At 40.4% G+C, this 22,989-nt stretch overlaps 1 protein-coding gene across 1 annotated transcript; it reads right to left on the reverse strand.

The window, feature by feature from the left end:
• Positions 1 to 7,600: 7,600 nt before the first annotated feature.
• LOC121923020 (deleted in malignant brain tumors 1 protein-like) lies at positions 7,601 to 21,472 on the reverse strand. The gene is made up of 6 exons (XM_042453116.1): positions 21,169 to 21,472; positions 18,374 to 18,682; positions 16,580 to 16,885; positions 14,655 to 14,975; positions 9,660 to 9,965; positions 7,601 to 7,890 (listed from the first exon to the last, which is right to left on the reverse strand). Exons 3-6 carry the CDS (start codon positions 16,659 to 16,661, stop codon positions 7,757 to 7,759), a joined length of 843 nt encoding a protein of 280 aa, XP_042309050.1. The 5' UTR covers positions 16,662 to 16,885; positions 18,374 to 18,682; positions 21,169 to 21,472; the 3' UTR covers positions 7,601 to 7,756.
• Between the last annotated feature and the right edge of the window lie 1,517 nt (positions 21,473 to 22,989).

The following is a 22,989-nucleotide window of genomic DNA, read 5'->3' on the forward strand; positions in this document are numbered from 1 at the left end:
TGATGTCGTGACACTGCAAAATATATAAAGTTTGAAACAGAAACAGTTTTACTCTGTTCAGCTAAAATGCCAGACTTTATCTGATTGTTAGTTCCAAACAGAATAATAGAATCCAATACATAGATGCATTTTATGACATGCATTTTATCACCTATGTGTTGACTTCCCATAATAACTGATTGAATTGATCTACTCAGTTTGGGAGTTCTCAACAGAATTTTAGCCACATTTCTTTTAGATATCCCTATATAAGACCTATTTCAGTCAGTACTTATCTTAGTGTTGGTGTAATATCTTTCTTAGGCCAATCCCAAGTATCCCCAAAATGTGTTCAAATTGTGAGGATTAGAAAATCAAGGGAAGAAGTAGATTAGTGGGGCAATAAGTGTAGGGAAGGGTGGACATTGGAGGAATGGGCTTGCAATTACTAGAATGTAAGCCTCTTGGGTCTCAGGCGATGTGACTGGTTTGTCTTCCACATTGACAAATTCTTAGGAAAGTTGGGACTCAGACGGATAAGAATTTTCATCCTCCTATTTTAACAAGAAACAAGATTCTGCATCAGACGTATAGTTTTGAAGTTGTGACTATGCTCCATCTCCTGATCTGATTCTCTGAACCCCACCTTAAAATCCATGCAGCTGCATCAAGAGATGGAGTTCTGTGGTACTTGGGAATGGGACCCTGAAGGATGGTGTATCAAGCCCCCTCCTGCTAATATGCCATCATGCAAGAAGCAGATGCAGGGGCCCCTACAGGATCCTATTGGATGTCCAATAGTGCAGGTCACTAACAAGGAGCTGGACACATTGTTCTTCAGTATCTTGCATATCAGCATGGCAGAACAACTTGGAACAACTGCCTGAATGTTAATGTGGGTTTCAGAGGCATTTGTGATCATGGTACATCCACATGGTACCACAATCACAGAGATAAATAGGGAACAGTTACAGTCATAAGTCCAACTTGATGACATTGTAATTAACTACCAAGATATCAGCTAATATTTATAGAAGGATGTAGGGTGGAATGCTTCTGGGGAGTCCTAGTTAGAACAGACCCACTGAATCCGTTCTTGGATGGTAAGCCAACAAAGTATATTCAATTGATTCAGTGTTCTAACTTAGTCAGAAGGAACATAATTTTCATCGTGTCCTAGGTTTTGCATTTCAATATGCAAAATGTGCAAAAAGAGGCTAGAATACTAACTGCTGAGGATGCTGTTGCTTGAATTCCTGCACTGAGCAGGGAGTTGGACCCAAGGCCCTCTCCAACTCAATGGTGCTATGCCCAGGAATTTCTACCTTCAATACTGTGTTTTCTGTCGGAGTTAAGTTGTGCCACAATCCTCCTGGATCGCACACTGGGCCACTGATACTTTGGCAAGCAGCACTGCTTCACATTCACTTGTTATGTAAGACGAATGAGTGAGCGCTGACTTAAACCCAGAGCTGAAGAACCGAAGAACCAAGGATTTGTGCTTTAAACATAGCTAAAAGAACAAACAAGATGGTTCCGCGCAAAGCACTGATGTGACGAAGGTATTTGGCAACCGAGGCGAGGAAAGTCTGAAACTTGGAAGCTGAAGCGGGGTGCCGTCCAGGTGTGACGAACCATGACCGGGAAGAACCTTATCTCCTGAGTCGCCATGATGAGGAACTGACAGGACAATGGAGAACTTTGAACAGAACGAGTAGCTTTGAACACGGAGGGATCTGAACAACCTGTCTGTCCTCCCAGAAGAGGAAGTTGAGTAATGGGCTGCAATATTGCAAGATTCCAGCAGCCAAGAGTGAGAGAGAAGGAAAAGTATAAAGATCCTGGACTTTCATCTCCATTTTGTTGGCACCATCCGCGGCAACGGTGTCATCCCCAGCCTTCGAGAACAACTGATCAATGTTCGGCGGAAGGGAAGCGTGTGTGAGTATTGTATGAATGTGTGAGTGAAAGAGCTCTTGATAATCAATGTTTGTGTTACTTGTGTGATTCAATAAATGTTACATGCATGGTGTTTAAAACCAAATTTGGTGTCTCAATGTCTTTCTCAGTCTTGCTGTGAATAGGTCCACAGAGGGAGAGGTTCTCATCACACGCTCTCAGGATAAACAGGTTGCCCTTACAATCTTGGGCATAACAGTTACTCGACAGTCTAGTTATTCCATAACCACTAAAGGATAGAGAGGAACCTGGTGGCAACTTCCTGCAACCACCTGCACAGCAGTCATACCTGTGTAGCATCGCTTTTGCAGCCCCAATTAGAATAGCCCCCTCCATTACACCATCTTCTAGAAACTCTAACTGCTGGGGTGAATAGTATATACAACAGAGTGTTCAATAAGCTCCCTCGATTCTCCTACAAAAGACATAGCAGGCAAAGGAGAGGAAGCGACTCAATAAGGCTGACAAGGGATTAGCCAAAATTAGGGGATGAACCTCAGAAAAGGTTACAGGTGGACAGCAATTTTTTGTCATGAGGCATTATCTCCATTAAAACTTTCTACTTACTGATCAAACCTTGTGAAGGGAGGTTCAGAAAAGACATAGGGTTCCTGATAACAAGCATATTGTGGAGAGATGACTCCACCGACGAGGACATCTCCTGGCTTGTAATAATTATGTGGTCCATCTCTAGCCTCCGATAGAAACAAAGGGCATTTCAACTCACAAGCAGAAAAAGGCAGCAGTAGGAGCAACAGTAACAACAGTGCCATTGTACTGGGTCTCCCTGTTATTCCACCTCTCCTTGCAATTGTTTCATTCACTTTCATGGGCAGTTATTCACCTTAAGAAAAGACAGTTATTCACCTCAAAAGACCAGTGCTGCATTGCCTACAAATCTAAAGGGTTTCAAACAATGGCTTCAGAGAGAAAGCAGAAAATTTCTACTTCACACATGCATTGTCATCCCAACCTAATTCAAATCCAAGCCTCTCAGCAGCCCAAGAGATGTTTATATGTCCAGTGATTAGGTGACAGGTATCAAAAATCTCTTGGGCTTTGACAAGAATAAGAACAAATCCCTACAATCTGGATTATTACAACAGGCACTTGTGTAATGTCATCATCTCCCTGTGTGGCTCAAGGCTCAGATGCAGAGGATGAGGGGTAGGGGGGCTTCCAAAGTTTAAAGTGAGTCAGTGAGGGCAAGGATGAATTTAGCCTGGCCAGGACTCACAAAATTCCTTCTTAAAAGCTGGAGTGAGGTTAGTCTTTGAGAGTTAATATAAATATGTGCACAATACAATAGGTACAGAAATTTATATTCCTCCTGGACAGTGAGAGAGGCTAGGCTGATCCCTTGGTTCTCACTTTTTCTGGATAATATTTGGCCATTTCTTGTTTGGTGTGGTTTTACATAACCAAGGAACCATACATATTAAATGTAGAAATACTGTATAAAGTATCAGCCAGGGGATGATCATCCAACCTCTCTCTTTGGAAGACTGCCAAAGGAGTGTCCTTCACTCACTGAGGCAGTCTACTCCACTTTCAAACAGTTCTTACAGCCAAGAAGCTCTTTGTAATCTTGAGGTGGAGTCCCACTGGATCATGGTTCAAGTTTAAATTGAAATTTTTCCTAGTAAGCAAAACATTTTGGCTGATGCACTGTCTAGGCTCCCCCAACATGAGAGCAAGCAAAAGGCACCTATTGAGATTGTATTTGGTCATGCTATAGTGACATGGAGCAGGTCCAGTAAGCCAGAGGATGAAAGTCCACAGCCCATGGACACTGTTCCAGGAGAACCACAAGGCAGCAGAGACAGACCCATGATTGCAGGACCATGAGGGTTCTCTGGAGGCAAAGAATGGACTCTGGTATAAAGCAACCAGGGTCTGTGTTCTTGAAGCCTTGGAAGAGAGCCCTCACTCCATGATAACTGTCATCATTCGGCCTGTGAGGAAGTGAACACGCAGGCCCAGCTCCACCAGGGCTAACCTGAAGATAGAGAGCCCTCCCTCCATGATAAATGTCAACCTTCAGCCTGCAAGGAAGAGAACAGGCAGGCCCAGCTCCATCAGGGCTAGCCTGAAGGAAGAGCCCCCTCACTCCATGATAGGTGTCATCTTTCGGCCTGCAAGGGAGTGAACATGCAGGCCCAGCTCCATCAGGGCTAGCCTGAAGAAAGAGAGCACCCCCCTCCATGATAACTGTCATCCTTTGGCCTACGAGAAAGTGAACAAGCAGGTCCAGCTCCAACAGGGCTAGCCTGAAGAAAGAGAGCCCTCCCTCGATGATAACTGTCATGCTTCGGCCTGCGAGGGAGTGAACTGGAAGGCCCAGCTGCATCAGGGCTAGCCTGAAGAAGGAGAGCCCTCCCTCCATGATAACTGTCATCCTTCAGCCTGCAAGGGGGTGAACAGGCAGCCCAGCTCCACCAGGGCTAGTCTGAAGAAAAAGAGCCTTCCCTCCATGAAAACTGTCATCCTTCAGCCTGCGAGGGAGTGAACAGGCAGGCCCAGGTTCATCAGGGCTAGCCTGAAGAAAGAGAGCTCTCCCTCCATGATAACTGTCATCCTTCGGCCTGTGAGGGAGTGAACAAGCAGGCCCAGCTCCACCAGGGCTAGCCTGAAGAAAGAGAGCCCTCCCTTCATGATAACTGTCATCTTTTGGCCTGCGAGGGAGTGAACAGGCAGCCCAGCTCCACCAGGGTTAGCCTGAAGAAGAAGAGCCCTCCCTCCAGTCCATCTGCCTTCGTCCAGGCCTCAGAGGGAGAGAAGAACCACTGGACCTCGTCCCTTCCCCACCATCATTCCCTTCTCCTTTTGCATCGTATCTTTTAGATTGTAAGCCTGAGGGAAAGGAACCTTCTAATTAAAAATAATAATTGTAAGCTGCTCTGATAGCCTTTAGGGATGAAGGGCGGGGTATAAATACCATAAATAAATAAATAAATAAATAAATAAATAAATAAATAAATAAATAAGCATTGCGACTCAGAGTCTTATAGTTATGTTATGACACTAAGGCAGTGGGACATTGAGGCTTTTTAAAGACTTGGCATCTGATCTGTAAACAGTATTGGTAGGATGGCATCAGGTCTGATGACTTAAATAAAGGGCTGTCCAGTTTGTGCCTGTGCCAAACTAGTGGGTACTAAGCCTAGAGAATTTTAGAGCTGTTGCCCACACCAGCAGCCCCATGGAGATATATAGTAATGGAGTTTATACTAGAATTACCAGACACCAGGGGATGGAATATTATTTGGGTAGTAATGGACTTATTCTCAAAGCAAGTGCATTTTGTGGGGTTCAAGGGGTTACCAATGGCCACAAAATTGGCCGATTTGTTCATAGCCCATATATACAAACTACATGGGCTCCCAGACAGAATAATTAGTGACAGAGGGAACCAGTTTGCTTCTCAGTTTTGGAAAGTTCTGCAAAAGAAATTGAGAGTGGAGCAAACCGTAAGTAAGTCCCCTCATTCACAGATGGATGGGTAATCAGAACGAGCTAACGCTTCTTTGAAGCACTATGTAAAATGCTACAGTAATTAGTTGCAGGACAATTGGTATGATTTGTTGCCACTTTCAGAAAAAGCTTTCAATGGGACAATCAATCAGAGTACAGGACACTCACTCTTTGAAATAAACCATGGTTATGAACCAAAGATGTTGCCATAGCTAGGGACTGACCCATCAGACCCACTGTCAGTGAACCAATGGATTACAAAGATCAAGGAGGCATGGCCTTCAATTGTGACTGTTTAGGAGGAGGCAAAAAAAAAAGCTATAAAAATTTGCAGATTCTAAAAGAACTAAGGAATGGGATTTGAAGCCAAGTTGCAAAGTTTAGCTGTACACAAAAGATTTGAAAACCAGGCAGCCTGCAAAGAAGCTGGGAGCCAAATGTGTTGGGCCATTTCCACAGTCAAAAGACTGATTAATGATGTGACTGCTGAGTTGGAACTGCCCAACTGTATCCTGTTTTTCATTTCCTTCTGCTGAAACTGGTGCTGGTGAGCGATTCTTGAAGAACTGAGTGGGAGTCATCACCCCTTTGATGGCTGACGGGAAACAAAACTTCGACGTTTCTAAAATTTTGGTCTCTAGGTTTCACAGGGGAACACTGCAGTATTTGATCAAATGGAAGCATTTTCCGAAATCAGAAAATGAGTGGATTTATGCAAAACATGTAGCAGCTCCCCAATTGATTCTAAGGAAGACAAAAATTAACAAAATGAATAAAATAGAAAAATAGCAAATATGTTTTATAGCTAGGATGCCTGAAGCTGAATTAGGGAAAGGATTGTTTTTTGAAATAGATAACAGAACAGGTCAATCTATATTTGTTTTGTAACCAATGAGTGAATGAGGAGTTCCTATGTTTAATTCTATGTACCAATCAATGTATAGCTTGGATTTTTTTTTAAAATCCATATAAAAAGGTATGCCACCTGTTGACCATAGCTTTGGAAAATATTTCTCTGAAGCCAGCCGGCTAATAAAATTTGCTGAACTTTCATGCGCTTCTTGGTCTCCCTAGCTTGATTTTCCTGGAATATCTGCAATAGAAGTGCTTTTGGAATGGCAAAAAGGGGGACAGGTGAAGGGATATGTAATCATTGGAGTTTGCTGTGGGTATGTGGTTTTGTACACCAATTTAGGGGGAGGGATTTTCAGTTTTGGGGGTTTGCATATTATATTGGGGCAGGAGTGGGCAGTTTTAGCTTAAATGCTGACTTGGAAACTTCTATTCTTATGAACTCAATAAAGTTCTTTGATTTTGATTCATCAATAAAGATTGATTGTTTGCATTGAGGGTTGAGTTCCATAGTTCTGTCAGTTTCCTGTGTAGAGTATTCATGTGCGTAATATCCCTAATAAAATACACATAGATGTCTTAGGAATGTAGGTGCTAAGATTCTAAAGTACTGTAGCTCTCTTCCGTTTACAAAAAGGATGAACATAGCTACCATACGTTCAGTCATTTTAAATGCCTCACCTTATCACTGCCACATACTTGCTAGATTTGTGCTGTCATACCTAATAAACAACACTGAAGCACTGATTGATTCATGTACATGTCTACAACAACATACCAATAAACCTTTTACCTAATGATTTAACAGTAGCATACAACAAAACCAACTTTACAAATTTATAAAGGGTGAAAAAATAATAATGCTTCCTCCCTTGCTAGAGTCCTGAATTTCCAAATACGGCATAGCCAGAGGCACTTTTCTAGGCTATCCACCTCAGCATCCCTTTTAATATTAAATTGATATCAAATATGAGAGGAGTGATTGGGGGCCTGATCCTGGGGTAACACCCCTAACAGTAGGATTATGGAGTTAGTACACGAAACCTTTGACTCCAGCTCCAATTCCAACTCTTCTATTTTTCTATTGTGAAACTCCGACTCTGACTTCTCCATAAATGGTAAATGCATATTGCCAAGTAATTTCAAATTTACTATATTATAATGAGAGCACAAGGTGTTTCATCACCTCCTTGTTAATCATCAATCTAAGAATGATAACATAACATATTTATTTGATTAAAATTTCCAAACAAGAAAATTTTCTATGAAAGTAAATATTAGAAATTGAATGCATTTTTAAAAAGACGAAAGGATAAAGTGATATTTTTACCACATATTGCATTAATATTATATCTTTTTATTTTGAAGTCAAAGTTGGTACACTTCCATTGACTCTGAATCCACATGAAATTCTTTCTGACTCGGACTCAGATGCCACAGCCCTGCAGGACAGATCTTGATCACTGGAAGAGGTCAGTGAAGAGAGGATGGCTTAAAGCTGCTGCTGTGTTCTCTTCCTCCGCCTGCTGCATCCAGCCTCAGCCACAACTGCAATCAAGACAAGGAGGACCAAGCCAGCCACAACCAGATGAATGCTGGTCTCAATGAAGGCAACTGATTCAACAGCTGGAACAAAGAAGTCAGTCAGGGAGTCATACAACTGTTGACATTTTCATAGCATATTCATTAAAACTGGAGATGGTAAATGATTGAGTTTTATTATTTTTCTATATTTCTATATTTCTTGTCTCTCTTTTAATTTTTTCTGTCTTTCCCTAAGCCCACGTCAGTCTTTTTCAATCCATGTTATGACCACATAGAGAAAGACAGAGTGGGGCACCTGTACTTCCACACTCTGAGTGTCAAATGTCCAAGGCACTGAGCAGAACTTCTCTAAGACAATGTCTGTCCAAATGGGACTCTCCTTTCCCTGCTGGACTCTCCCACTGAGCTCTATGATACTTTCTCCTGATTGCCTTGAATCAGAACTGAAAATATGTGAAGGTAAAAGACTTCTAGTGAGAGAGGCAGCATGGTGCAGTAGTTTGAGTGTTGGACTTGGATTCAGGAAGTACAGACTTCAGCCATGGAAATCCACTGAATAACCTTGGCAAAAACAGTTTCTCAGCCCCAGAAAAAGACAACAACAAATTCCTTCTCATAGAATCATAGAATTAGAAGAGATCACAAGGGTCATTCAGTCCAACCCATTGCTATATAGGAAATCATAATCAAAACATCCCCGACAGATGGCCATCCAGCCACTGTTTAAAGACATCCAAGGAGGGAGACTCCACTACACTCCGAAGGAGTTTGTTCTACTGTCGAACAGCCCTTACCATCAGGAAGTTCCTCCTAATGTTGATCTGGAATCTCTTTTCCTGGAGCTTGCATCCATTGCTCCGGGTCCTAGTCTCTGGAGCAGCAGAAAACAAGCTTGCTCCCTCCTCAACATGACATCACTTCAAATATTTAAACATTTTATCAGCTTGTCTGCAAGAATATCATGGGGAGCCTTACTGAAATCGAGATATGCTATATCTACAGCATTCCCTTTGTCTACCGAGCTGGTAATTCTATCAAAAAGGAATATCAGATTAGTCTGGCATGATTTGTTTCTCAGAAACCAGTGTTGACTTTTTGTGATTCTGGCATTGCTTTCTAAATATTGACAAACTCTTTGTTTAATGATCTGCTCTAGAATCTTTCCTGGGATTGATGTCAGACTAACTTGACGATAATTGTTGGGATCCTCTTTTTCCCTTTTTTGAAGATGGGGACAACGTTTGCCCTCCTCCTGTCTGCTGGGACTTCTCCTGTTCTCCAGGAGTTCTCAAAAATTATTGCCAATAGCTCTGAGATTACATTTGCCAGCTCTTTTAGTACCTTTGGATGTCAGCTCGTTCTGGAAACTTAAATTCATTAAGATTGACTGGGTATTCCTGTATTTCCTCTTTACATATTCTGTGCTGCATTTCTCCTATTGTGTCCTCTGCTCCATTTTCCTCAGGTTGAGCACCCTTTTCATTTTCTGAGAAGACTGAGGCAAAGAAGGTGTTGAGCAGTTCTGCTTTTTCTCTGTCCCCTGTTCGCATTTCACTATCTTCTCCATGTAATGACCCTACCATTTCCTCCTTCTTCCTTTTGCTATGGACATACCCCCCAAAGCCCTTTTTATTGTTCTTAACCTCTAGCAAGCCTGAGCTCATTCTGTGCTTTTGCTTTTCTGACTTTCCCCTCACATGTGCTAGCTATTTGTTTGAACTCAAGAAAATCCTCTAATAGTAATCGATAGTAATAGATAACTGACAGTAACAGAAAAGGAAGACTATCATTTTGGTGAGAGATGAGCTTGATGCAGCCTTCACTAAGTGACCATTGTGAAAGAAATGTACCTGAACACTCCACGTTGGCATCCTGGCTGTGGCTGCAACTGTGCTCTCCCCAGGCTGTCTTCTGGCATTCCTTTAAGGTGGCTTCGTCTCCTGTACAGTTGACGCTTTCCAGCCAGATGGGGCCAGACCCTTGGCCATAGTGTGTTCCCTTTAGTGCTTTGGAGGCCTTTCCACAGCCCAGTTGCCTGCAGACAACTTTGACATCTTGTAAATCCCAGTCAGCATCACAAATTGTTCCCCATATGTTGTTGTGAAAGACCTCAACCCTTCCTGAGCAGTGACTTGTGCCGTTCACTAGACGAAGATCTGATAAGAGGAAAAGAGTTATATGTAGTAACAGACTTATGGTGGTCATAGAAATATGCTCCCATAGGGAAGTGTCTGATAAATACGTGCGGAAAGTGTCATGCACATCCAGGGGTGCATCTATATTATAGGAACATGTTGGAAGCAATGCTCCTTTAAGCTGTTTATAAAAAATATTTTGTATGGCTGAAGTGGTTGAGATGGTTACATCACAGCACTTGAAATGATGCAAAGGCTTACAATGGGAATTGAACCATGTTAAGTAGCACTAGGTGACAACCCTTAGTTAATGTGTTCTATGTAACTTCACTAAGACCCAATGTATATGTGGGTTGGAGAGAGTGGGTTGGCGTGGAGTAGAAAGGTTGGTGTGTTGGTTGAACAATATTGGTAGGTTTTTTTTTAATACAGCAGAAATAAGTTAATGAGAGTCAAGAGGAGTATTTGTAAATATCTTGTATATATTGCAACTAATGGAAGTAAAGAGCCTCCAAAGACGTAGATGAATCAACTCTTTCTGTGAGTTATTCAAGTGTGGTCAGTGCATTACCAAATACAGAGTGCTTCTGACCCTGCTACTAATAGCTACTGTTGAAGATAAAGACAGTGCTGAAAGTTGGCATTCCTGGTGAACCTAGAGCCCTCGGTATATATAGAAATATAACAAATTTAAATAAAATAATGAAAAAAGGGAATTTAGATGTCTGGAGACTAGTAAAAAGGGATGAAAAGAAATGTACAGATTATTCTGCTGTACATAAAACATATACTAGGATATATTATATTTTTGTTTCAAAAATATGATAAAGTTTTACATACGGAAATAGCAAGTATAAAAATAACGGACCATGCTTTGATGAGTGCAGAAATTATTATTAAGAAAAATTATGAACAAATTAAAGAGGTGGAGGCTAAATAGTAAGATTTTGAATTATAAGGATATCATAGATAAAACTGAAAATGAATGGCAAGAAACATGGGATATAAATGACAAAGATGTGTCAAAAGGATTGTTGTGGGATACTATGAAGGCAGTAACAAGAGGAATATGTATAAAAGAATCATATAATCCTAAGAAGAAACAAGAAGAAAGAAAAAGGAAATTAGAAATAGACATAGAAGAATTGGAGAATAGATATATAGTTAACAAAGACAAACAGATTTATGTAGAATTAAGAGCAAAAAGGCAGTAATTGGATAAGATAGAAATAAATGTAGTACAAGAGAATTTGATTTATTTAAGAAGAGAATATTTTGAAGTCATATAAATTTAAAAATGTTGGCCAGGTCCACACAGAAAAAGGAAATGGAAAGTATGATAAATATAGTGAAGAATAAAGCTGGGAGGATGTGTAGATTGATGAAAGAAAGAAAAAAATTTAGAAAATTTTTATAAAAATTTATATCAAGCAATGAAAAAAACCATTAGATCAAATTGAAAAATATGTAGAAGAAAATTGGGGACAAATATTAAAGGAAGAAGATAAGGAATTATTGGAAAAACACATAGAGATAATAGAAGTAGTTAAGAAATTAAAAAATGGGAAAACTCTAGGATTGGACTGTTTAGGACCTGAATATTATAAGGTGTTTAAAAAAATATTAGTTCCAAAATTGTTACAGTTATATAATGGAATAATAAATGGAGAGAAAATTCCTGCATCATGGCAACAATCATTAGTAATACTAATACCAAAAATAGACAAAAATTTAACAGATCCAGGGTCATAGACTGTAGACCTATATCATTAATAAATCAGGCTTCAAAGATAGTAACAGTAATAATAGCAAATAGAATGAATAAATGTATGCATAAATATATAGGGAAAGATCAATGTGGATTTGTGAAAGGAAGACAGATGTCTAATTTACTAGCTAGAGTTTTGAGTAAAATACATGTAATGGGGACAACAAAATCAAAAGCAGGGGTTTGGGCATTAGATATATTTAAAGCATTTGACTGTGGAATGGCCAACATTAAAAATAATTATGAAAAAGTTCAGAATGGGGGAAAAATAAAGAGTTTAATAGATCAATTATATTGTAATAATTCAATTATAGTAATAGTAAACGATGGAATAACAAATGAAATAAAAGTAATGAGAGGTACAAGACAAGGATCCCCGCTTTCACCAATATTATTTGCAATGGTGATAGAAATGCTAGCAAATGTTATAAGGAAGGATAAAAATCTGGAAAGAATGGGACTGGGAAAAAAAACCCCATAAATTTAATTTATTTGCTGATGATACTTTATTAACTATTAAAGATTTAAAAGACAAAATGGGAAAAATAAAAGAACATTTGAATTTATTTGGTGAGATGACGGGACTTCAGATTAATTGGAATAAATCAGAAATGATGTTATTCAACTATACAAAAGAAGAAGAATTAGAATTTGCAAAACAAAAAGATTTAGAGATAAGAATAAAAAGTAATGTAAAATACTTAGGAATAAATATTATGAAAGATTTAAATGAAATGAAAAGGAAAAATTTGGTTAGATTACAGAAAGAAATTGTAAAAAAAAGTAGTAGAATATGAGGAAATAAAACTATCATGTTTTGGAAGAATAGCATTAGTTAAAATGAAAATTTTACCAAAATTAAATTTCCTATTTAGAATGGTACCATTAAAAATATCAGAAGCTGAATTAAATAAGTGGCAACAATTAGTAAACATATATTGTAATGGAGGGAAAAGAACTAGAATAAATAAGCAGTTTTGGTATAGATCCCAGGAAAAGGGAGGGTTAGGCCTCCCTAATATAAAGGGATATTATGAGGCTAATCAATTAAGATATGTAATAGAAGGTATGTTAACTATATCAGATCTGGACTGGTTAGAAACAGGGAAAGAAGAAATACATATGAAAATAGGGAATATTTTAAAAAGAATTTAGTAGGAAAGAAATCAAGGAAATTGAGAGCCCACTTATGAAAAATATACTAGAAACATGGAGCAAATATAAAAAGAATTATTGAATGAAAACTCATTGATAGTACCAATAATAATGGTAGTCATTCCCAAAGAATTTAAGAAATTTATTAGATAAAGAATTAAAGGAAAGGAAGATAGATAAAATAGAAAATTGGATAGAATTAAAAGTAGGAAGAGAAAATATAAAAGAAAAACTTAAGGGAATAAAAATGTCATGGTTTCATTACATTCAAATAGAAGAATGGTTCAAAAACTGGAAGAAAAAGAATATAGAAAAGGCAAAATATATGCAATTTGAACAAATAATTCAGAAAGGAAGAGAATTAGAGGCAAATGAAAATATGAAAGGAATAATTAGCAAAAGATTATAAAATATTAATGGTGAATAAAAGAAAAAAAATAAACCAAAATATTTGGAAAGAGATATGCGAGATCTGTGAAAATGAATGGAATAAACTTTGGGAACAAAGACATCTGAAAAATCTATCAGTACGAATTAAGGAAAATTATTATAAACTGATCTAGAAATGATACTTAACGCTAGTGAGATTACACAATATAGATAAGAATAATTCAAAATACTGTTGGAGAGGATGTAATGAAGTGGGACCATATATACATATGTGGTGGCAATGTAAATATGTAAAAAAAATTGCGAAATAGTAGTATTAGAAATTGAAAATATTATGGATATAAGAGTAGACAGAAAACCAAATATAGTATTGTTATCACTATACAATGAAGTAGAATGGAAAAAAGAAGAAAGAAATCTTGTAACAAATTTGCTTACAGCAGCAAGATTAATTATAGCGAGAAGTTGAAAAAAGAGAATAAATGTGGAACTGGAGGATTGGTATAAAGAAGTCTGGCAAATAGCGATTAATGATAAATTAACATGTAAATTGAAAGTGATAAAGAGATTATGGAAAAGAAATGATTTTGATGAAATATAGAAAAAACTATTGAAAAAGTATTAAGAAAAGGAGGTGGAAATTTACCTCCACGAGATGAATTAAAATTTTGGTTAGAGTATATGGATGGGAATGGCTCTGGGGAAGAGGTGCACTGAGGTGATTTTTAGTATAAAATAAGTAATGTTTTAAAGCATATATGTGTATGAAGAAAGTGTAACAATTTGTATTGTAAAATTTAAAAATATTAATAAAATAAAATAAAAAAAGGAAAGGAAAGGAAAAGAAAGGAAAAAATATAACAAAAACAACAACAATGAAGAAGAAGATAAGGCCTCTGGAACTGTTCTTTATAGCTGTGAGGAGGGTAGGGAAAGAGATTTCCCTTGGGACAGACCATAGGGCTAAGGCCTTCCAGTTGTGTGATGGCTAAAGAGCTACCCAGCATTTGGGTTCTTCTTGGGGCTCAGGTATTTTCACCCAGGGGAAACTGTGGAGAAAGTCTAGTAGAAGACCGCTTGTTTCAGCTGTGGTCTTTCTGAAAGACATCTTTTTGTGACTGGTTTCATTGGTTTCCAGGTTGGTCAGCAATGCTGAGGACTTGATGTTTTTATCACATGTGGAGATGTGGGAGAAAGGAATATACAGTCAAGTAGGAACACATTAGCAATAATAAAGCAAGCATCATACTCAGCTCAAGAAGCACTTGAAAATTTCACTAGAATTTCTTTTCCCCTTTTCTCCATTTTAAAAGATTTGTTAATTTTCCATTCTTTGGCTCTGAACTGTAAAAAGCTGAAGGGAATTCTCAGTATAAACATTAATTTCCACCAATTACCTGAGCATACAACACTGGCGTCTTCTTCATGACGACAATCATGCTTTTTAGTGCGTTCTGGATTAGTCATTACATAATTGCATTGGCTGAGATAAGCTTCTGTCCCCAAACATTTGACATCATCTAGCCAGATGAAACCATTTCCTTGTCCAAAGTAAGCTCCACCGAGGGCTGACAGGGCTTCTCCGCAGCCAAGTTCTCGGCACACAACTTGAGCATCAGCCAGGTTCCATCCATCATCACAGACTGTCCCCCACTCTCCATTGAATAACACTTCGACTCTCCCAGAGCAATGATTTGTACCATTCACCAATCTGGTTTCTGTTGGTTTTGGAAGAATTAAAGACACTTTCATTGATCGGCAGTCTAGTTCCCTGTTTTGTCCTGCTATGGGGCCATTCAGAGGGAGTCTAAACAACTGATCTGGCTGTTGTAGAATCAATGCAGAAGCAGGACAGGGTTTTGCAACACTCTTCCCATCTCCCAGTAATATTCCATTGTTGCCTTTGATTTCTACAATAGAAAACCCCTCCATCATAAACAATAGGCCACATATACATCCTCCCTCCTGGTCATTTCTAGAGTTCTGACAATAGGGCAATAGCACATAAATTTGTCTATACATAAAAATGATTTACATCTTAAAGTGGGACTGAGTTTTACAAATTGAGGAAAACAGAGGAATTCTCCCTTTCCCTTCTCTTTGAAGCAGGCATAGTTCTCTCACTCTGCCTTTTTATAGAAAGGTTGAAGTTTCATTGCCCTTTGTCAGATCAGCTCTATGTAGCTGGAGCTGTTCCCTTTTCTCTTCTTCCTCCTCTTCTGATGGTCACTTTATCTTCCAAGCTTGTAAACAACCGTATTTGCCAGTAGCCAGAGTACCATCAACACTCCCTTTTAAGAGTTTCTTAACCCTTAGCATTTCATTTTATAAAGGGAGAACAAGCAATCAGCGTTATAACATATCTTGCTACACATTAAGGCCAATGGTCCGTCTCTCTCCTTTTCTCTCTCCGCTAGGGCAGGCTCATTACATGACACAGATATCTCATTGTTCAGTAGGTGCTTTCTTATAAAGCAGGTGTGGGCAATTGTGGAAGGCTAGGGGGGCACACTAGACTCCAGGAGACCTTCAAGGGCTGCACACACATATCCCTGAACCTACTCCTACAAAAGGAAAAGGTCACCCAACCACCTTCTAGTCTAGGGCCTTCCTAATGCATTTCAGGTCCAGAAGAGGGCTTCTTTTAAAAAACAAAAGACAACAGCATCAGGATGGATCACTTCCTGTTTCATCAAAGACTTAAACTGACCCGGACAGTCACATGACATGGTGGAATGGTGCCCTATGCCCCCAGAGGACATTCTGAGGCAAAGAAAATTGCAAAAATTATGTTTGTCCCCCTGGGAGCCCAAGGTGCTTCCAATGATGGAAATGCCTTTATGCTCCCACATTGCTTTTGAAGGCATTTGGGAAGATAGATGGATAGATTGATAGATGTATAGATTTTGATGGGGGGGGGCACATGCAGACCATCGGCTACACTTTACCCATCTCACTTAAGAGGTCATAGAGGCTTTACCCGATCTAAGCTCTTTGCTCACATTTCATCTGCTGAGGAAAACAGATCTCTTAAACAGACTGTTGCATACAACATTAACCAGGCCAGGCCATACCTTGTCTAAACATATTTTTACATCAGTGCATTCTTAACTAGGCATTGTTCATTATGTATCATGTATCATGTAAGAAATACATCCTATATAGTGGGGGTGGGCAAAGTATGGCACACACCACATGCACCCTCCAGGGATATTTCAGTGGCCCCCAGGCTCATCTATCTATCTATCTATCTATCTATCTATCTATCTATCTATCTATCATCACTTTTCTAGCCATTTCTAGGGGAACGAATAGCACTTACCTGCACATATGACACTAGCATAATCTTCGTGACTGCAATCATGTTTTTCCTGGGGTTTCAAATGACAGTGACTAAAGGACATTTCCGTTCCTTGACACCCCCTGTCAAATTGCCAGATGGGGCCCCTTCCGCCTCCAAAGTGAGTTCCTCCTGGGACTACCAAAGGATCTCCACAGCCACGTTCTCTGCACACAACTTGGGCACTGTTCAGATCCCAGCCGTCACCACACACAGTCCCCCATGTCCGGTTGTGAAACACCTCGACTTTCCCTGAACAGTTAGATGGACTTTCCACCAGTCTGAGCCCTGTTGGGTTTTGGAAGGTTTAAAGGTAAGTTGGTTTCTCCACTTCCCAAGCCATCTCTCTCTGTTCCTTCTATTTCTACTCAAACTGAGACTGCACAAGTGTGCGAATGGCCATTGTGTGATCAGACTATGAATCTGCATGAATTTTTACAATTTTTTCAGAAAGACTTTATATGTTGCTCCTGTCTCCAATTGTGGGATATAATTAATTTCTGAAATGAGTAAATGTTGAAATTGTGTCTCTTCACAGATGGAAAATCAAATCAGAATCTTTCATTGTTAGTGAATATAAATACAAAAATACAATGTATGGTTACTGGTTTCATAACTAGGTAGCAGAATTTTGAAAATTCCTTTTTAAAAAGCTGCTCTTATTTGATGAAACTGAAAAAGTTGTACAGATTTTACTGCAGTAGACCTCCCATCATACCTCATTTGTCTATGGCTGATGCTAGTTACAGTTCAATTTCATCTGACGGGCTAAACATTTAATATCCTTAAATTATGGCAAAACTGGATAAACTTTTAGGGAGGTGGGCAAGATGAAGGGCTTCTTTGTTGGCTCAGGCATCCTCCAGGAACTGAATTGGTGGCTGGGGCTGGAGGTAGACAGGGTGAGGGCAAGTTGAGTGAGGTCACTCAAGTAGAGTCATGGGTGCTAGTGTGAAATGGCTAACTTAGGAGGTGCTCATTTAGTTGCCCTTCCTAAATCTCATGTGAACATGTGAAATGATGTTATTCCTAGGAAAGGCTCAGGGTAGTTTACTATATATGATGAGAATCCCAATATGTCCTTTTCCTAACTTGCAGGGTCACCGCCAGGTCAATCCCTCTCTCCATGCTTCCTCTTACTGTTCTGGTAGGTTATTCATCACTGATTGTTTATACTCCCACTTCCCTTTCCAAACATCGCATCTGTACATAGCACTAGCAGCAGTGCGCAGCTTCTCCTCTTTTTTCTGACTTCCCTGACTGGCCAGAAATGATTCAGGCATAGTATCTCCAAGCCTCCAGAAATGCAGTTTTCTAACAGTAAGGAATCGTGTGTGAGGGAGGGAGGGAGGAATAAAGATGGCAGGTGGCTGGAGACAACTTTTAAGCACTTCCGATCACTTGGATCACTTTCATTATTATTCAGGAGTGAAACACACAGGCCAAATGATATTTCAGAGGAAAGAACTGGCAAAACCAGCTCTGAATATCTCTTGCATAAGAAAACCCTATGAAATTTATGGGGTCATAATAAGTTGACAGGAGACTTGAAGGCACATAAACACACAAGGTGAACTTAGCAAAGGATTTGAGCAAGGGCAAAGTTTGTTCACAAGAGGTTTGCCATGGCTTTTCTTTCAGGGTGAAAGAGTGTGACTTCCCTAAGGTCACCCAATATGTTTCCATGGGCAAGCAGGCATCTGAACTCTGGGTCTCCTAAAGACCTAGTCTGACACACAAACACTGCACCATGTTGGCTCTTGCTCCAGCCATTACCTGAGCATACAACAGCAGCAGCTTCTCCATCACTGCAGCTTTGCTCTCCAAAATCTGTCAGCTCACACTCAGCAAGGGCATTTTTTGTCAGTTTACCACAGCGTACAAATAGCCTGATGGGAGCTGGTCCTCTTCCAAAATAATTCTTTTGTGGAGGCCATAAGACCTGTCCACAGCCCAATTCCTTGCAAATTACATGAGCTTCAGACAGACCCCAGTTTTTGTTACAGATGGCTTCCCAGTGCTGCTTGTGGAGCACCTCGACTCTCCCAGAACAGTGATTAGAACCATTGACCAATCTGACCAGACCTAGAATGTTGGAAAAAAAAACAATGTTATTACTTCCTTTCCCTTTCTTCCTTCCTCTTTATGTTTCTCCCTGGTGCAAGTTTCCCCCTCAGTGACATTCACAAGAAGTGGGTGGAGACCCACATTAATGGCAATATAGAAACAGCACATGGATAAAGCACAGACTGTGGCAGCTTATAGATAAAGAAAGAACAATATAGTGACAGTCAAACAAGTGAAGTGAATATAGGGAATATAGTGACAGAGAAACAAGTCATGCCAGACAAATCTGATCTCTTTTTAGATAAAATTACCAGCAAGGTAGATGAAGGGAATGCTGTGGATATAGTATATCTTGATTTCAGTAAGGCCTTTGACAAGGTTTCCTATGACATTCTTGCAAACAAGATTGTAAAAGGTGGGCTAAACAATGTAACATGTGGATTTGTAATTGATTGACTGGCCGAACCCAAAGGGTGCTCAACAATGGCTCCTTTTCATCCTGGAGAGAAGTGACCAGTGGGGTCCCACAGGGCTCTGTCCTGGGCCCAGTGCTATTCAACATCTTTATCAATGACCTGAATGACAGAATTGGGGGCATACTTATCAAATTTGCAGATGACACCAAATTAGGAGGAGTAGCTAGTACCCCAGAGAACAGAATCAAAATTCAAAATGACGTGAGTAGACTAGAAAACTGGGCCAAAGCTAACAAAATGAAATTCAACACAGAGAAATGTAAGGTACTGCACTTAGGGCAGAAAATGAAATGCACAGATATAGGATGGGGGACACCTGGCTGAATGATATGTATACATGTGAAAGGGATCTGGAGTTCAAATAAACCACACGTTGAACATGAGTCAACAGTGTGATGCAGCAGCCAAAAAGACCAATGCAATTTTAGGCTGCATCAATAGAGGTATAGTGTGTAGATCAAGGAAAGTAATAGTGCCACTGTATTCTGCTCTGGTCAGGCCTCATCTGGAATACTGTGTCCTGTTCTGGGTACCACAATTCAAAAAGGACATTGAGACACTGAAGCGTGTCCAAAGGAGGGTGACTAAAATGGTGAAGGGTCTTGAGACCATGCCCTATGAAGAATGCCTAAGGGTGCTGGGGATGTTTAGTCTGGTGAAGAAGAGAAGGTAAGAGGTGATATAATAGATCTGGTTAAATATTTGAAGGGATGTCACATTGAGGAGGGAGCGAGCTTGTTTTCTGCCGCTCTATAGAACAGGATGTGGAACAGTGGATGCAAGCTACAGGAATAGATTCCACCTAAACATTGGGAGGAACCTCCTGACAGTAAAGGCTTCTCGACAGTGGAACACACTCCCTCAATGGAGTGTAGTGGATTCTCCTTCCTTGGAGGTCTTTAAGCAGAGGCTGGATGGCCATCTGTTGGGTATGCTTTGATTGAGAGTTCCTGCATGGCAGAAGGGGGTTGGACTGGAGGGCCCTTGTGGTCTCTTCCAACTCTATGATTCTATGGAGGTCCATTCAGATGGTGAGCAGGATGCAGCAGGAGGATGTTTCCACTACTCTTTCCCACCTGTGGGTGAGGCTACAACAAGGAATTCCAACAGGAATCTTGCTTCTGATCTTCACAGCCTCACTCACTGGAAGGAAGGGATCCTGTTGCATTCCGGTTGCCAGTTAAACAGACTCCATCTCTTGATGTGGCTGCTTCCTGATAAAGTAGACCTGGGAGGCCATATACAATTCCAGCAATAGTGTCATAATTGTGATTATGTGGCGTTAGTGAATATGGAGCAGTCATGGATCTGTAACTCTAGATCTGCAGTTGGTAAGTGCAATATAGACAACCAGCTTTTTATTACAATTACACTAATAGCAATATCTATAAACAAGGGACACTTAGCCTTATAAATCTTGAACAGGCTAAATTACTGTGACAAAATCCTGGATAAAGACTCCTGTTGCAGACTATCATGTTAGATGGAGATGCCTGGCACCCTGTTTCCACCATTAAGGTCCACAAAGGTGGTCTTCTAAGATGTGATGGTGGAGCTATGTGGAGTGGAAGCATGCATGCATCTGAAAACTCACCCATGGCTGTGCTAGCCATAAGACTGACCCAGGCTTGAACTGGGGGCAGGATAGTATGGACAGCATGATTTTCCTCTACAAGGTTGTAATATTGTGTGTTATGTGTTGTGTTAAAAAAAAGTCCCATGCTCATATCCCTAGTCCATGATCAGAGGTATGAATTATTTATATCTATAACACTGAGCATCCTAACTTTTAAATACATTTAAATCTGAAAGAGTCAAGTATTTAAACTTTTGAATTATGCCTGGAACTATAATGTGCCTTGAACATCTGACAGAATAGTATCAGGGAAGCTTAATTATTACTACATAGGAGTAGAAACAAAATGTCTATCACATGCTTGATGGAAAAAGCTCTGACTAGTGAGACTAATCCTGTCTGCTTTCCATTGGCCTCACTTACTCTACATACATGCTTGGATAGGAACTCACCTGAACACTTCACACTTGCATCCTGGCTGTGGCTACAGCTGTGCTCTCCCCAAGGGCTTTGGGGGCATTCACTCAGAGATGCTTCTTTTCCTGTACAGTTCACTCTTTCCAACCAGATGGGGCCATAACCATGGCCATAATGGGCTCCCCTGGATGCTTCAAAGACATTTCCACAGCCCAGTTGTTGGCATACCACTTGGCCATCATGTGCATCCCAGCCAGCATCACACACAGTCCCCCACAGTTGGTTGTGCAGCACCTCAATCCGCCCAGAACAGCGATGTGGACCATTCACTAGACGAAGCTCTGAGGAGAGAAATCAATTAATGGTGTTAACACACCAATTGATTATTTATTTATTTATTCACTCATTTAATATATCACCTTTCTCCTGAATAAATTAAAACAAGTTACATGAATAAAGAGAGAGAGAGAGAGAGAGCATGGTCTAGTAGTTTGAATGTTGGATGATTACCGTCTATTGCCCTCCCTCCATAACTGTCATCCTTCCGCCTGTGAGGGAGTGAATAGGCTGGCCCAGCTCCACCAAGGCTAGCTTGAAGAAGAAGAGCCCTCCCTCCAGTCCATCTGCCTTGATCCAGGCATCAGAGAAAAAGAAGAACCACTGGACCTCACCCCCTTTCCCACCACCATTCCCTTCTCCTTTTGGCTTTTAGATTGTAAGTCTGAGGGCAGGGAACCGTCTTATTAAAAATAATAATTGTAAGCTGCTCTGAGAGCCATTAGGGCTGAAGGACGGGGTATAAATAACGTAAATAATAAATAAATAAATAAATAAATAAATAAATATTATCCCCTCTATTGTAAGCCGCCCAGATTCCCAGTGATTGGGCGGCATATAATAATAATAATAATAATAATAATAATAATAATAATAATAATAATTATTATTATTATTATCTCTGCTAATTTCCACTGCACAATGAAAACCCACTGGGCAGTGGTGTCCCAGACTATGGTGTCACCCAGTGTGTGGGGGTAGGGCTACTGGGCAGGACAAGTTGGGGCTTCAGAACCCGAAGGGCCGGCCTTCCCTAAGGAGGTGGGGAGCAAGTTTAGCCAGGCTATGTGTTCCTGCTCCCCTTGCTCTTCCTTGCTGCAGCTTCATTTTCTTCAGGGCAAAACTGGGTAGCAGCAAGGAGGCATGGGGGGGGCATGCACGCTCTGCCTGGTTCTTCCCTGAGGAAAACCAGGTCAGGATCCATTGGGGAGCAGAGGAGGAGGAGGAGGAAGAGGAAGAGGAAGAGGAGGATAGAGAGGGAGGGAGGCGCCACTACCACCACTGCTGCCGGGGGAAGGAGCAGCAACATAGAATCATAGAATCATAGAATGATAGAGTTGGAAAAGACCACAGGGGCCATCCAGTCCAACCCCCTGCCATGCAGGAAATCACAATCAAAGCATCCCCGACAGGTGGCCATCCAGCCTCTGCTTGAAGACCTCCAAAGAAGGAGACTCCACTACACTCCGAAGGAGTTTGTTCCACTGTCGAACAGCCCTTACTGTCAGGAAATTTCTCCTAATGTTGAGGTGGAATCTCTTTTCCTGCAGTTTGCATCCATTGCTTCGGGTCCTAGTCTCTGGAGCAGCAAAAAACAAGCTTGCTCCCTCCTCAATATGACATCCCTTCAAATATTTGAACAGGGCTATCATATCACCTCTTCACCTTCTTTTCTCCAGGCTAAACATCCCCAGCTCCCTAAGTCGTTCCTCATAGAGCATGGTTTCCAGACCTTTCAGCATTTTAGTCGCCCTCCTTTAGACACGCTCCAGTTTCTCAATGTCCTTTTTGAATTGTGG

Source organism: Sceloporus undulatus, chromosome 2 (assembly GCF_019175285.1).
Source record: "Sceloporus undulatus isolate JIND9_A2432 ecotype Alabama chromosome 2, SceUnd_v1.1, whole genome shotgun sequence".
In the NCBI taxonomy this organism is placed as follows: domain Eukaryota; kingdom Metazoa; phylum Chordata; class Lepidosauria; order Squamata; family Phrynosomatidae; genus Sceloporus; species Sceloporus undulatus.